A 16,202-nucleotide genomic window follows, 5' to 3' on the forward strand; every position below is an offset into this window, starting at 1 on the left:
ACCCAACATGACAGTGGCGCTGTACGACCCAATATGACACTTTGCCAAATGCGAAGCAATTTGTTTCAAAGCTATACCTTGACCCAGTCAGTCACCCCGAATTCACTGCACTCTTCTAAGGGGTTCAGAGTCAGCAATAAAAATATAACTGCATACATGAACCTAAACAAAATACTGCGGGCAAAGCAAATCGTTTGTTTTGGATCAGGCAGGTGGCGCCACCGTTCTATGGCAATCATTGTTTTACAATGGATATCATTGCTCCAATTAGGTCTGTAGACCGTTTACAGTGATCAGTTAGGCCTGCCTAAACAGCCCGTGTGAACACACACGGCGTGCAAAGAGAAGGAATGAGCATAATACCCTGAACGGCACTGCTGAGGTCGACCGAGTTGAAGCTGTTCGTGGAGATGTCCCGGTCATGCTTCTTGCGGCGCTTGGAGCGCGATCGGCGTCGCGACGAGGCGTTGTCGCCCCAAAGGTTTGAGCCGCCGTAGATGCTGGGGATGTTGAGCACCGCGATGCCCTGCAGCGACGGCCCGTTCGACAGCTCCAGCGAGACGCCGTCGCACTGCGCCACCCAAGGAAAGAAAGGGACGCTTGTTCCATCTACCGGCTTCCGCGCAAAGCGATCGCGTGAATCAGGCACCACTGCTAAAAAATTCACCCGCATTTCCCCGAAGGGGAGCATGGGGAAGTGCGAATGCACGGGTGATGCTATGAGGGGGAGTTATGTTGAACTGTGTTGGCATTCGCCCGTTAGTTGCATTTAACACCCCCGCGTGATCAAGTGGGGATTCACACACCCCGTTAGTCGTTCTCTGGAAATCTTGGTGAATTAAAGTGTATGTTCGAGGAGATCACACACACACGCAAGTAAAGTGAAACGACAGTATTCTTTATTCAGCACTTGTTGGTGTTGTCGTTGTAGTTGACGGTCATTATGACCGCCTTGTGGTCACTGAAATGTACGGTCAAGAGTTGTTGCAAGACCGCGCATATCAGACAGTTCCTCGCAAAGGCCAGGTCGATGTAGCTGCCGTTGATGGTGGTGGGAGCCTCTAGCGGTAGGCACGTCATGGAGTGGTTGGCGAGCATGTATTCCATCAACCACTCGCCGCCCTTTCGCACGTCCACGTTAAAGTCCCCAACAACCACGACCGGGTCCGAGGGCTTTACGCGCCTGGCCACACTCTCCATCGCCGCGTCCACGTATTCGACGACGTCGTCGCGCGAGATGTTTGGCGCGAGGTAGAGGGTGACGACCACGATTCCGTCGCCCGAGTACGCGTCGGTGTAGACGGCACTGTACGGCGACTCGTCCCTGACCGGCGAGGTGGACACGGCGTGCGACACGAGGTTCGCGTAGACGTGACCGACGAGGTAGACGCCGCAGTACTCGCCCCGACTTCCGCTCCTGGCGAAGCAGCAGTCGTCGATGGCGTCGGTGGCCTGGGGGCAGGCTCGGGGCGGGGCGGTGGGCGCGGTGGCGCGCTGGAGGACTAGGCCAATCACCCTAAGTGGGTATGTGCTAAAGAAATTAGGAACTCTTCTTGGCCAATCGCCCTAAGTGGGTATGTGGTGCGGATGGACGGACGGCGGTGGACGCGTGATTCAGGGTCGCTTAAGAAGTGCATTCGCACTTAAAAAAACCATTTAGTTTTGTGCACAAGAGGTCCACAGTTCGCACTCTTTGACAAGCTCATGAGTGGGGGCGGCGAGCTGCGATTCAGTCAGGCTAAAGTGGTAAACGAGCTATAACATGGAACGAGATATGCGGTCCGTCATCTTGCAATCCGAACTGGTGCGGGAAAGCCACCATCCGCGCGTGCAGGAACCCCGCCGCCGCGCTCCAGACAGCGGCCGAAGCGCTGCGCGGTAGTGGCGCTTCGGGCGGTGGCGCCTTCTTGCGCTTCGGCCGGCCCAGAAGTCTGGTTAGCGCAGCCATGCACGTAACATTCTGTCATGCCGCTACACAAAAACGCACGAATTAAACAGCTACACGCCCGCAGAATCGCGCAACAGACGCAGGATAACACGCTACTGCTGCTCACGATGGCGATGGGCTGCCACATGTGCGGAGCGGCCGCCCAGGCGGGGCGTAGCACTGCCTGCGCGGGCGGCAGCGTCGCGGTCGTACAGGGTGCTTCTTTGCATGGCACCTGATCACCGGAGCGACCTCATGAGGGCGGCGCATGGAAAGGGGTCGCACAACTCTATAGTTCATCTCACAAGCTAGCTGCAGCACTGTGGAGGCTACATTGTTATCAATAGTGCGCCCACTGAGGGCGCCTAATCCGCCGTGAAGGGGGTCCTGAAAGGACACTCCCTTCTCCCCTCTCGGCAAGTGGCACCGCATGGCCCCGGCGCCTTTTGTCGCTTCCTTCGCGGTGAGTTAGGCGCCCTGAGGGGGACAACAATGTAGCCTACACAGTGCTGCAGCTAGCTTGTGAGATGAACTATAGCTCCCTGCTTGAGCTTCATAGAGGAACTCTAGTCAGCCCCGAAGCATGTTTATTAATTCTACTTGCGCATGCTTTCGTAAAGGTGTCAGGTAAAATTTCGAGATAATTTAAACTGCGGGGGGCACACTACTAGTGGCACATAAACACATGGCAGCAGAGAGAGAGAGAGAGAGAGAGAGAGAGAGAGAGAGAGAGAGAGAGAGAAGACTAATTGTTGACAGGCCAATCTCTAAAAGCCCTATGGATTCTCTAAATCTCTTAAAGCCTACAAGCCTCATATTCGCATTGCACAAAGTTGTACCCTGTCGTGTAGGCTCTCCAAGCGTTAGTTATTTTAGTTCAGATTTAATTTTCACGGTGCCATTGGAAGATATGATCACTTGCCTTGAGACAAAAAAAGCAAGTGTGCTTACCATAATATCGACATCGTCATGGAGGTTTTTACATGTGGCGAAGAACGTCTCGGATGTGGCAAACTCGAAGTACCACATCTTGTTTTTCATCCTGCCGAGGCAAAAACAAGAAAGGGCTTGACATCGGAGCGCAGTGGTATGGTTATTTGACGAAGCTAAATTTTCTGCTTCCACGGCATTGGTCTTTGCATCATGTAAGACATCATGTAAGTGCGAACTACAACGTAATTCCTACAATGAATAATAAATGTTGTTTTTTTCCCGGACGTACCTGCTGTTGAACTTTTCGGGGTGTTTCTCTCTTTCCAAGTGAAACTTGATCGCTATCGACGCATCCTGCACAGCAAGAAAATGAGAAGCAATTAGGGCTGAATTCATAGATTGACGATGCTTTTGTCACTGAAATTTGTTGGGGTTGCTCAATAACTAAGCGCAAGAATAACGCTACTGATGTGTACTGCGACCCAACAAATCTACATTAGTGACCTCTAAAAGATGTAACTGCGCACAAGAATTGGTTCTTCATGGCTGTAAGCCAAATGAGTTGTCTTTTGGTTGGAGTTATCGCGGCGGTGCAACACCTGGGCTATGCTTATAGCGTGCCATTGTGGGGGACTCCGGATTAATCTGGACCACCCGGAGAGTTATTTAAGTCGCACCTATCTTCAATATCACGAGTGTTTTTATTTCTTCTTGACATAATAAAATAGTTGTCTTTGGTTTTAAACGGGGGCATTGCGCGCAGAAGCACTATGCAGAGTCAGCCCCTGTGCGTCCAAGAAATGTGAAAGGGGAAGAGATGAGGTTAACAGGGAAAAAAAAATTGCTGTGGCTTAACTCAGTTATGCCTGAGTGTGCGTGGCGAGAGGTACTGTTAATGTTACTGTTTAGCTTGGTTATCTGTACGGTTACGATGCTTCTCGAGGCGTGCGGCTCGTTCTTCCTCCGTCCTTCTCGGCTCGCTGCCTCCTCTTGGTTTCGTTCCGACGACGAGGCCTGGCTTCTTTCAGTCTCTCCGACTCACTTTCCATATCTGACAACTAACCCCATTAAGCCGCCCCTTCTATATATACGATGCAACGCTGCCTCCTCCCCTGTTGCTGCAACGCGGTTTCACTGGCTCCTCCTCTGACGTCATGTCACATGGCGCGGCGAGCGGCGCAGGCAACCGCTCAGCTCGCGGTGCGGCCACCGGCCACAGCGAAACGGCGAGAATACGGTCATCGTAGCTCTCGCTACAAAATTGCGACTAGCACAACTAACCAGCGCATCGGTTGCGTACATAGAGAGCATTCCTCATGCCGATACGCATAGGAGAATTCTGCTGGTATGTTGCACTCTCGACAACGCCTCAGCCATAGATAGTAGCTTGAGCAGTAGGCTGTTAGAGATGAGCAGTAAGCAAGTGCGTGCCAAATATTCGAAACTTAGAATATCGAACTGAATGCTATAATATTTGATTTAGGATCGAATTGAGCAGGACAATTTGAAACCTTCGAATATTTTCAAATTATTCTAGTTTCAAAGTTCAAAAATACGAATAGATGCTGGATGGAACTTCGTGAAACCTTGGTTTTATAACCTTCTCTACAGGGAATTACCCACTGCATTAACTACATTAACTGCTCCACTAAAAACGCGCAAAAAAGTTCCCCACATTGAACTAGGCACCAGCTATATCGAACTTTGAGCCCTTACGGCAAAAATATTACACGTGAATTCACGCCCGTAGCGGTCCGATCATCGAATTTTCGTGTAGCCTGCATGCGTGTGGCTCAGATGTTCAATGTATAAAAGCGATAGGTTTCAGAAAAAACTGATCCCATCTGCAAAGGATTGCAAGGGGAGAGTCACATCAGTGCGCCTGTGGGAATAATTTCAGAGCGCACCGGTGAGGTTTTAAAAGCCTGGCGCAGTATCTTGAGTCTTACATGAATGCCCAAAAATGGAATGAAAATTGAAGCGCGTGATACTGATGTTTGTTGCTTTTTCCTGCTTGTTTTTCAAGGGGAAGTCTGGTAATTATGGTTTGTCAGAACAGCATTAAACATACCAATAACAGGAATAGAATAAAGACAATAAAAAAGTAAGGATGGAAGACCAAAATGAGGACCTCGGCTAATACCACAATATTGCACCTCATAGCATTCAGCTATCTCCAAAATGGCAGTTAAGATAAAAGCCTGCTTATTCATCTTTGTTGCTGTAATTTTTATGCTATGGAGATATTTTACAAAGTTTTTAGGTTCAGGCTAAGTTTTGTGTGCTTCTTACTCAAACTTCCATAAACGATTGTAAGTTACAGCTTTTGTACTAGCAATCGCAAAGTATTTGCTTCAATTAGAAACTGTTCACGTTGATTTGAAGCTATTTCTAAAACGTAGCATTAACTGAGAAAAAAAAAACACAATCTGCACACAGCCCTGGTAAGAAAGCCACTCACGACGCCTATGGAGAAGTAGTTGTTGAAGATGTTGCAGGGGATGGGATCACCCCGCTCGTCTGAATTGGCCGTGTTGCTGATGTCAATCTTCCAGCGGTCCATCATGACAGTCGTTGACTTTTCCACCTTCTGCAGGATCTTTTCCAGACTCTCATTTTCGTAGCCTGTGGAGGTGAAAAAATAAAACGTTGAGACGCTCACTCATGTACTTGTGCTCAGCCTCAACTGTGCTCAAGGTTTCTTTTGCGCTGAATAATGTTGACATGTGTAAACCATGCTACCAGTGCTAGACGTTCGGACGTTCTTTACGCATACGGCCGACCAGTGTCGCTCTAACATGACAACCTGATACGTGGCTTTTTTTTAACGCGCGTAAAAATGTGTTCAGAGCTAGAATTCTAGGGCAACTCATGCTTTCCTCGCGTTGTGATTATCAGCGGCAGGTTTTAACATTGTGCCATCGATGGTTGTAGATCCACCGCGGCTGCCTCATTAAGAGAACAGCAAAACGGGAATTTTTTCAGGACCTAGACAATGATTGAGAGGCCATTACGTTTTCATGTTTTACTATCTCTAAGATTTATTCTAGTTCTACAAAGCTACTTGTGGAACTTACGTTTCTGGAAGTTGCTTTTAAAGCGAAGCTTCCTATGCTTTACTGATGGCATCGCTGTCCGGAGTAAAACGCATCCCAGGAACGATAACTGTACAAAATGGGTTTTACCAGACGATGATGATGATAAGCGAAGGCACATCAAGCGCCTAAAAAAATTAAAGCCGTTCCACTCAACGTGAAAGCTGTCGTAAATGCAGAGCAGTGATTCGCCATAACGGCCTGTGGCACCGTTATCCGCTTACTGCTACTACCCATCACGCTCTTCGCCTCCCTGTCTCACTTCTCTCTTGATGAATTGAACGGAGGTTTGTCCAAAGCAGTTCAAATTTCCCGCCTTCGCAGTGCTCGCGCGCCCCCTGCCTGGAACGAACAGCGCGAGCGGTTCTCGCACGTGCCGGCACCTTACTGCGCAGTCCACAACGCGTTGTTTTTGGTGGTCCCATCTCCCCGCGAGGGGGACTCGAGTAAATGCGTCGCATAGGGGGTGGGTGTATTGCGTTAACGTTTAGTGTTTGGGGAGTTGGTGGTAGGGAATGCGTTGTATCAGCAGCTTCTTGACGTAGTTTGAATGAGTCAAGGATATAAGGCGCGCTCGTAGCCTCCCATTCTGTGTCGGCTTTGTGGCGCAGTGGGTAGAGCACCATGTACATTGCGTTCCGCCCGCAGGGTCGAGGGATCGAAACCTGGCGCCGGATAGTTTTTTTTATATAGTGTAGGGGGAGGGGTGCGGACAACGACGGTGCGGACTACGACGGACGTCAACGCGGGTGACATCGTGAGTTACTGAAATGCTCTGCATTAAAAAAAAAAAAAAACGCTTCCTGTGGCTGTAATCGAATTGGGTCCCTCGCGTTATGAAGCCGACGTCTACCCGACTGCGCCATTCCGACACGGTCGAGGCAGTTTGAAATTTTGGACTTTGACTGAGGTTGCAAGGGAGAAAGCTTTGGGTTTTAACCGTCTTTCCCTTCAGAAAGGGGCTTTGATTGTTGGCTTACCTTCACCTTCTTGGCGAAGGTGCTGGGAGGGTACGCGCTATCGGATTTTCTGTCCACGAAGCAGAACGAACAAAAATTTGGGTGTCAGAATGCTGCTACAGAATTTCGCTTTACCAATCTTTTGGATGTTTTGTAGCACCGTCCCGTCTTTTCTCCCAAAGTGGACTGTCTATCAATATGAGCGTACATCTAGTGAAGCACCCTCTACAGGTGAAGACACCTTTTTTTTTTAATTGCCAGTCTTCGACATTACATAACAATGGGCACATAAAAGATGTACAAAATCACACGTTCGGCTACCAGCCTGGCTTATGCTGACGTTGTTGTTTAAAATTCCTTAAGTGCCATCAGGGTTTCTCCCCTTTACAGCAAGTCAGGAAGGCAGTCCTTTGACTTTTGCACTTCCACGAATTGCGTGACATACTCTATAAAATACTGTCTTGTCGGCCTCGCATCCACGTCCCGTGGAGCCAGCCCATGCGCGAACGCCAAATGCTGGGGAGGTTCAACAACATGGCCGAATCATAGGGAACCACAGGTGAAGCAACGGACATGCTCACGCTACGTTGGCGCGAAAGCGTGGGACAGGCAAAATGGATAGCTCATCATCACCACCTTGTGACTGTAGTGTGCGAGCGCTAAGTTGTCACGACCGATGAATGACGTCGCTCAACCAGAGTAGAATCCGTTAGCTTATACCGTGGGGCCATAACTTCTGCTCAGAAGGAAGCGTGAACACTAACCACGTAACGGCGCACACTAAGATGGTGACGTTAAAGTGCTTGCCGAATCCCCACCTACAACAGCAATGTTAGCACTGTGTCGTTGTAGAATTCTGAGCGCTTGAATGGTGCGTGTGAAAATAGGTACGAACAATGTGACGTGACAATTACCTGGACCCCACCGCAGACACCGAGCCAGGTCATTTCCTGTGCCGAGGGGAAGGATTCCGACAGGAGGCAGCTGGGCGTAGTTCAGCTTGTCTGCGGATACGGAACAGGGCAGCGCTATTTTCACGTTGGACTGACAGCGAAATTACAGTCGTTCAAATAGGGGATAAGCCCAGATAAAAGTGTATCATTCACTTGGAGCATGGGCAGTGCCAAACTTAAATTCGAAATATGAAGTCTTAGCGCAGATGGTACGACAGCCCCTTTTTAGTGTCGCTGCCACTCACCTATTGTGTCTAGGACCCAGCCTACGGTTCCATCACCTCCGCAGCATAATACCCGGTAGTTAGTGATGTCCTTAAAAAATTGAAGCCTGCAGAGGATTAAGACAAAAAAATGTGAGGAAGCGCAACAGGAGGAGACGTGACAGATGACCTCCGGTTAGCCATGTGATAGGCAAAAACTAGACATAAGAGTAGCCACCATCAGAACATTATTTGTGCAACTTGTGTACCGTTAAGGTTCAAGCTAATTTCGCTGAGCGCATAATCGTGCAGCAAGAGTTTTGTAATTCAGAACACAAGTGACCCTTTTCTGGGTCCCATTTTACTCATATAATGAAATTACTACGTTTTTTTTGCGAGAGTGTGCCTTACGGCATAACATTTATATATACAGCATCACATTTATTTCACGCAGAAACATCAGCAGAGACCGGTGCTGAGGGCCCCATATCCACCGCTGTAGATCAGGGGGTCTCCCAGGATGGAGCCCTGTGCCCCGGACGTGTTGCAGGCGAGAGGTTTGTAGGGCAGGGCAGGTCCATAGAAGGTGGCTCGTGTCGGCTTCGGACGCAGAGACCGTAAAAAGGGACAGGTGTCCGCAAACGGTGCGTGATAGCGGGCAGGCCAAGCGTGGCACTCTGCTGGGGATAAGGCCACCCCAACTCGAAGCCTCCGCAGCAGGACCTCCTCCCAGCGACCGAGCCCACTGGGGAGGTCAGTTCCACGCGGTGGCAGTAAAGCACGCGTGGCGCGGCGGAGGTTCTCCTTTTCCACCAGCAGTTCTTCTAGGGTGGACACCGGAAGTAGTGGTAGCGGCCGTGAAGGGTCTATACGGCGACAGGCGCGATCCGCCGCTATGTGGGCAGGAAGCACATCCCGGCGAGCCCACAAAACACGCACAGGGCATGGGTATGTGTCCAGGATTGCGTGAATACGTGCCGACATGCTGGTGCTACGCGCAACGCGACGCAGATCACGTATCGCTGTCGTTGAGTCCATGTAAATTTTCAGTTTCACGCCGGTAGATACTGTCGATGCAAGCGCTTGGAGACCATCCCGAATTGCAGTAAGTTCTGCCAACAGGCTTGGTAGAGGGCGGAGGGTCTCGTAGGCGCAGCACTGGTTTGATGTTGGGTGAAAGGGACAAGCCAAGGCTGTGGTTACGAGGCAGTCGTGTGCCCCGGCGTCCACGAAAGCCTGCATGACTCGTGGCCGCGTCGCAGGCGCCCAGTGACGGACACGGAGGGCTGCATCCGGAGGTTGATGAAGGCCAGAGGTTCGGACATGTAGCCTTGCCAGAGGCTTGTTGTCCGTCACCTGATGGTAGAGCCAGGGTGGTCTAGCCACAAAAAAGGCTGACATCGTATCAGGAACGCGGCCCATATATGCAGAGAGAGCTGCTGCATAACAACCTTTCCTAATAACATGTTTTCCGTTGGAATTTAGGCGATTCTTTTTAGTTTTAAATGTGCCCAATTCTTGTCTGCGACGAAACGTTTTACGTGTGACATTAAGGACGGTTTAAGCTCGGGAAAGTTTATGCTGCAATATTTTGACTAAAAAAAAGTCTTGAATAAAATACAGAAAATATCTTTGTGTCCTCACTGTTTTTATATACATCCTGCTGTCTGACCTGGCGGCACTTGTTTCCGCGACTGGATTCTTCGAAGGTGTATTTTATACCAGATACTTGCTACTTTTTAAGAACTATATTTTATTCTAAAACTGCTCCAATTTGTGTTGGGAAAACGATAAATATGCTGGTCAATGTTTATTGCAAGTCAAAAGAAAACTGCTCACTCACCCTTGAATTGGTCCCCCTTTGGCGAGGTTGTACACTTGTCGAGGATTCAGCAAGTACTGAAATTTCCTGAATATCCTACAAACAAACAAAACGTAGAGGACACAACAATTTACTTCACAGCCATACGGATAATTCAAACACGCCATTGATCTAATTTACTTCACAGCCATACGAATAATTCAAACGCGCCATTGATCTCGTGATAGTTAATGCCTCTTTACGTTGTTTCTTATCAATGCGAGAGAGCTACTTGGCTGGTGGCGCGAAAACACGGATGCGAGCAGAAAAGTAATGAGAGATAAATGGCACACTAAATTCACGTTGCCTGTGACTTGTGTTATAGAGTGTGCCTCAGAAATAAAACAGAAATAAAATGAGCACTTGCTGTAAGGTGACGTCTGCGCATGCGCAAAGTTTTACAAGGTATACGTGTAAAAGCGAAGAGGGCCGCGCAGGCTCCAGCGCAACTTTTTCGGCGCACTGTTCACGGCCGACGAAGTACGTGACTGTCGCGATACGGTGGAAGGTGCGAAGACACCTGGTACAGCGAAACAACGTTCATTCAGCAGGCCGCGGTACTAGACTCAGTGCATAACTAGGGTACAAGTAACGCTTCCGTATTTACGCATCACAACAACCGCTTGGCCGCCCCCATAATTGTTTTCCCTTTTTAACACGAAAGTGTTTTATGCCCGGGTACACCAAGATCTCACCGGCGTCATATCCGTCACGGAAATGACATCGCCAGAAAAAGTTCCATTGCGAGGCTCCGCCCGGATTCGAGTCACGAACTCTCGCCGCAACGGGAGGCACACAGCGCTATGCCCACTGCGCTATGAATTTAAGCGCAAGGAGGCCAATGAACGCGCCTGATATCTTTCCCACTACCTTATTTCTTCAGGTGGTGCTGTCGTCTAGGAGAGGCGAAGCGAAGTCGTTCACCATGACGCTAATGAGCGCCGACAGTTGGCCCCTCGATGCCAGCGTCTTCGTGCCCACGGGACGCGGGTGAATTGAGGCCCAGTCCGCCCCCTACTACTTTCGGTTTCGGTTAGGTTTTGTTCGCATGGTTTTGAATGGGCTGTGATTTCAGTCGGATTTACGCAATGTTCCGGCACGTGCAATCCAGTGTCTAACGTTCACGCGCCTGACGGTGACATACCGACGTTATATGAATAGCGATGTGCAAGTTCATATGGACGCACAATAAACATTTAAATGTTCATGTGAAGGCACATTTCACTTTCGTGTTTTACCGATTCCTATGAAAGAGGCATCAACCATATTTTTTGTATCATTCAGTAATCATGCAGAGCACCTCAATAGCCTTCATAAACCGCTATGATCCGGAGGTATCATTACTAAAGCAAGCGAATGCGTATCGACGCCACACGCATAAAAAGAAAGTTTGAGTTAACTACTATTATAACCGCAGAAAAAAAAAGCATAAATTTGCTTTTGGCGCGAACAAGCAAGAACACGGGGCATGATCACACGGGATGGTTGCATTCATACATATGCAAAAAAAAAAAAAAAAAAAAGAAAGCGCAAACTTTTCTCGCGACCGCTCTCCACTAACTCAAGGAAAAGTTGCCCCTTTTCCAGCAGCGTAATTGACTGCTATCGTGCGGCACCTGCATCGGCGGTCGTGCAAGCATCTGGCGATACAAAATGCTAGTCGGCTCAAACATCTGGGAAGCGATTCACAGTTGCCACATGGAGACAGACATCGTCATTTCGATCTCAATTACCAATGTCAAAATGTCATGAGTGCGCGGGCTAGAAAGCACTACCCTTCTCGGAGTATTATTCGCTGCCACACAGCTGCTTGCACGAAAAGAAATGAATCCTCTCGGTGCCTTTAATCTGCAATATCGGTTTACCGCTTCCCCCCCCTCTTCTGTATCTATTCGGGTAAGATCACGGTGAGGTGGCGTCTAACCTTGAAACGGCAGCCGTGGTGGAAGCAACACCGATTTTCGAAATGTAAGGAGCACAATATTCCTGGGCCCAGATTATCTACAACTGTGTTCGACATTTTAAAATAACGTGGTATTGGTGTGAGAAATGCGCGTTTTCTTGGTTTGCGGGTCCTGCGAGTACGCTAGCGCGGAGAAAAATCAAAGCCCCATTCATATAATAAGAAAGATGGTTCAAACGCAAAGCTTTTTTCCTATGCGACCTAAGTCAAAGTCAAAAATACAAACTTCTTCAACCGCGTCAGAATGTCACAAGCGGATAGACGTCGGCTTCATAACGCGACGGACTCAGGTTCGATTCCGACAACAGGGTGGGTTTCTTTTCTTCGTGCAACCCCCTCCACGGTCACTCCCCTGCTACTCTTCCCTCCTCGACGTCCTCCTGCCGCTCCACTCCCTTCCCCACTCCCTCATTTTATACTGATTTTCTACTTTTCCCTCCTTCCCACTTCGCCTACTATCTTTCCGACACATTTTTAAAATTTTCATTCATTTATTCAAATACCCAATGGGGAAATAGGGTAATAGGAAACAGGGGAAACAGGTGAAGGGACAATAGGGAGCACAAAATAGTTACATGTCGTAACATGCATACGACAATAACGGCAGACATACTATAAGGTGCAATGTCCCAATGTGTGCCATGTGACGAATTCAACTTAAAAATCATATAATGTGTTGTTAGTTGTGTTTTATGGCACATAAGCAACTAAGACTATCAAGAGCCAAACAGAAGGTAAAAAAAATCACACAAGTTGTCGAATCGGCGGAATTACAGATAAAACGAATGAATTGCGTAAGCGCTCACGTCTCCCGCTAACGCCGAATAAAAATGCATTCATATGCGCAACCTCCGTACCCAGCTCGCCCCTCCCAGGGTCACGTGATCCACCTGTGATGCGCATGTGTACGGTGCAAATCTTGCTTTTCTTTTCAAAATTACAAATCCGGCCTGTGTTGGAGATATGCCCCTCGCGTTGGCCCGCAAGGGCATTAGCGTTCTTCGCCATAATGCAGGCATAGCGCGGGATGTCAAATAAAACGTAAAAGGCAGACACCTTTGAGGGCCGAAGATAGGGAAAAGGCCTGAATCAGAAATATTTTTTTAGAGCATTCGGGTAGTCCTGGTGATTATGTCCCTCAGTTTTTCTGTCGTAAACCGACGCCCTAAGACCAGTAATGAAAAAGTCAATTCACGAATTTTTAACCATCAAACATCCGGGTGTAACCCATTCTGTAGCAAATGACTGGCGCGGAATTCGACTCCATTTCCTAGCAGCTCAGAGAACAGAAATAATGCCCTATTGAAACAGCGGTGGGCCACTCATGAGAAGTTGCGGACCAGTGTGATTATTTTTAGCAGATTCTCAGGGTCAACCCTCCTCGTTGATTGAAAATTGTATTTCTGTTACGCCCAAAAACCCCAATGCAAATACTTTTTGTTACTTCGCATTCAATTACTCGCCAGGCTATGTACACCCGAGTCTAAGGGAAGCAAACTATGTTCACGCATCAAAATATCACCGCTCAGCTCCAACTTAGCGCGAACTCGGCAAAAATTGAAAGAAACATTACTAAACTGTCTAGACGTTAGGCACATGAAAAGAAAAGGCATTGACGTCAATAAAAAATCAAGGCTTTCTTTTCTGCATTCATTCGCCAAGTATGTCATTCCCAATATTGATAAGTGATGTGTGCGTGCGCGTGTTCGCGTGTGTCCGCGCGTGTGAGAGAGTGCGTGCGGTGCATGCGTGCGTGCGTGTCTGTGTGCGCGTGTGTGCGCGCTTGCTTAAAGGGACCCTGCAACACTTCTTCAACTTTTTTTGAAATCTTAAATGCTTGCAAAACGTAGTCACCCAACACACCCAGTACTTAGATTCGGGGGTCGCAAAATACCTCAGCTAAAAATTACTGCTCCATGCCCATCAGATAACTTGGAAACTCGCTCAAAAGATTTTTCTCTCTTTCCCGGTGTTGACGTTCTTCGACGGCCCGAAGTACGTCACTGGGGCCGTGTAGCGGCTGTTGGCCGGTTTTCCTTCAGTTGCAGCAATGAACGCTTTTCGATAGCAACTTTAAAAATGAAGCCACAAAACCAAAGCAGAAAAAGAAGTCGTATCTAGTGGGACGAGCAAATCACGCAGTGTCGCTCTATGCTGGCGATAACTGTAGCTTTCGCAGTGCTTCCAGACGCGAAGGAAAGAGTGAAATTGTTTATCGAAAGTGTCGCAGGGTCCCTTTAATGCAGGGGTGTGTAAAGGATGCGAACACATCGCTGTGCGTGATTCATGCACTGCATTTTTACTTTAAAGTACAGTAGCAAACTTGGCACGTCAGCGTAGCAAATGAGAACACCGTCGGGACGGATGGAGGTGACTTGAGCTTGGACACTCACCTCATACCCTGTCGGCCTCCACTTTTCGGGTTGATAAGCACTAGTAGGGGATGGGTTCCAGAGACGGGTGTAACTTGGAATGACATGGCAGAAACCTGCACAGGGGGGACCAACTTACAGACACACGCGTACGTGCACTCAGATGACGTGAACGTGGGAATGTGCGCTGCTTACATTGCCTTGACCGCTCTCGGAAATCTTGTTGGAATCTGACCTGGACAACGGCTTCTTCTGGCCACTGCTGAGGCTTCGTTGCCTCTCCTGGAATCGTAAAATGAAGAGGAACAATTGATTTGTAGCAATCACAGCAGATGACGAATGAAAGAACTGGCGCAAGCAATCCGGCTGCCAGGCTCAAAAGCTGAATTTGCCTCGCGAGATTTGTCGGCGCAGGCGGCATTGATGAATTCCCTGTTGGAAGCCTAATCATAAGAACGCGCGAAAAAAAGAAGAGAGTAAGCTTTTGAATTGTACTCTCGTGCATAATTGTATTAAGACATCAAGACGTAAAGTACAGACGTAAAACCTTAAGATGTAAAACGCAGACATGCAACTTAAGTTAACGCTTTTTAACTGTAGCTTTTGTTGTGTTCATAAAACATTTTAAACCGGAATGCACTTTTTCTCTGAGGTCTTTTAAAATTCAAAGGCTTTGAAAAAAAAATTCACTACAAATTTAAAGAAAGCCTTGCTAACAGCGGGGACTACACCGGAGCCTTGTGAAAAGCGAGAAAAGCATGTTAGGCAACTGAAATACCAAAACAAGAATTTATTGTTTGTGTCTAAGGCTGCGAAATTTAAGCTGTTAAGTTGCGGGGTAAAAGGTCATATCCTGAAGCCACACGTCACTCCGATACAATTCCCGTTGTTGCCAAGATCAAGCGAGTTTCACAGGAGCATTCAACCGCAACAAATAAAAAAAAATCAAGTTCACCGATCAAAACGAAGCTCAAAACGCAATGCGCAATTTAATATCGATGGTATTGTTAGCAACCGAGATGACAGGCCATGTAGAAACCCCACCAGCAAAGCCCGACAGAGACGAATGGAAATATAGTTCTAATTTTTGCCATATTTTTCATGTGAGCATGCTTGTAAACAAAACGCGGTACACACTGAAGACGCTCCCGGGTAAATATTGTATTTACAATGAGAAACTTCTGAACCACAGCCAAGGCTTACACAAGACCACATATCTTCGTATGGCGTATTGTGAAATTAGAATTACTTCATGTTTTTGACGTTATTAAATTAGTGGGGAGAATAAACTTGGTGCTCAAAGAAAGCACGGATTTACCTGATGTCAGTGAATGGCGACTGGATGGCTCTGTATATCGTTTTGATGCCATTTGGCAGGCAGATGCATCTCGTATTTTGCGTGAGCTGTGCGTTACTGTGCGTTACTCCCCCTTTAATATCCTTTTCTCGAGCCTTCTCCATCCTCCCATTTTCCACTCTCTCTCATTCTAATTTCCTCGGATATTTTCCCCCTCCCCCTAACATCGCATCCTCCCGATTGCCACTCTCTTCCTTTTTTTCCTTATCCCTTCCCCACTGCACCGCTCTTACAATACTTCCCTTGTCTCCTTTGCTCTGGCTGTTTATTTTCCCTTTTCGCTATTCTCCTCTTCTCTTCCTCACCTCCCTATATACCACCTCCACACTCCCCTGTCCTCTGTCTGTACAGCTCCGTCAACCAGTCCGCATGATTCGCCTAAGAGGCCACGCGACTCAGAGGTGATCCATCGGTGGACTAAAGAATAGTCACCACAGCGAGTAACCAGAACGACGTGGAGACCAATGATACAGCAAAAAAAGGGCCATTCGCGGTCACATTTGTGCCGCTTCATGCAGAGTTGTTCAATATATCCAGCAACTCTGGTTGAATGCTCAGGAACACGCCCCTCATAAGCGC

The 16,202-nt window shown here is 48.1% G+C and overlaps 1 protein-coding gene across 6 annotated transcripts in view; it reads right to left on the reverse strand.

Annotated features, from left to right (window-relative positions):
- Dgk (diacyl glycerol kinase 1) overlaps positions 1 to 16,202 on the reverse strand; it is a 603,682-nt gene that overhangs the window by 12,595 nt on the left and 574,885 nt on the right. For all 6 annotated transcript variants that reach the window (XM_077706109.1, XM_077706108.1, XM_077706111.1 and 3 more), the window contains 9 exons: positions 14,462 to 14,548; positions 14,288 to 14,382; positions 9,914 to 9,988; positions 8,113 to 8,198; positions 7,829 to 7,918; positions 5,322 to 5,485; positions 3,150 to 3,214; positions 2,879 to 2,969; positions 364 to 571 (listed from right to left, as the gene is read on the reverse strand). In XM_077706109.1, the coding sequence (XP_077562235.1) occupies positions 364 to 571; positions 2,879 to 2,969; positions 3,150 to 3,214; positions 5,322 to 5,485; positions 7,829 to 7,918; positions 8,113 to 8,198; positions 9,914 to 9,988; positions 14,288 to 14,382; positions 14,462 to 14,548 (961 nt within the window). The remainder of the gene's footprint in view (positions 1 to 363; positions 572 to 2,878; positions 2,970 to 3,149; positions 3,215 to 5,321; positions 5,486 to 7,828; positions 7,919 to 8,112; positions 8,199 to 9,913; positions 9,989 to 14,287; positions 14,383 to 14,461; positions 14,549 to 16,202) is intronic.

Source organism: Haemaphysalis longicornis, unplaced genomic scaffold (assembly GCF_048455015.1).
Source record: "Haemaphysalis longicornis isolate Haplotype H1 unplaced genomic scaffold, Haemaphysalis longicornis Haplotype H1 scaffold_4, whole genome shotgun sequence".
Classification (NCBI taxonomy): Eukaryota; Metazoa; Arthropoda; class Arachnida; order Ixodida; family Ixodidae; genus Haemaphysalis; species Haemaphysalis longicornis.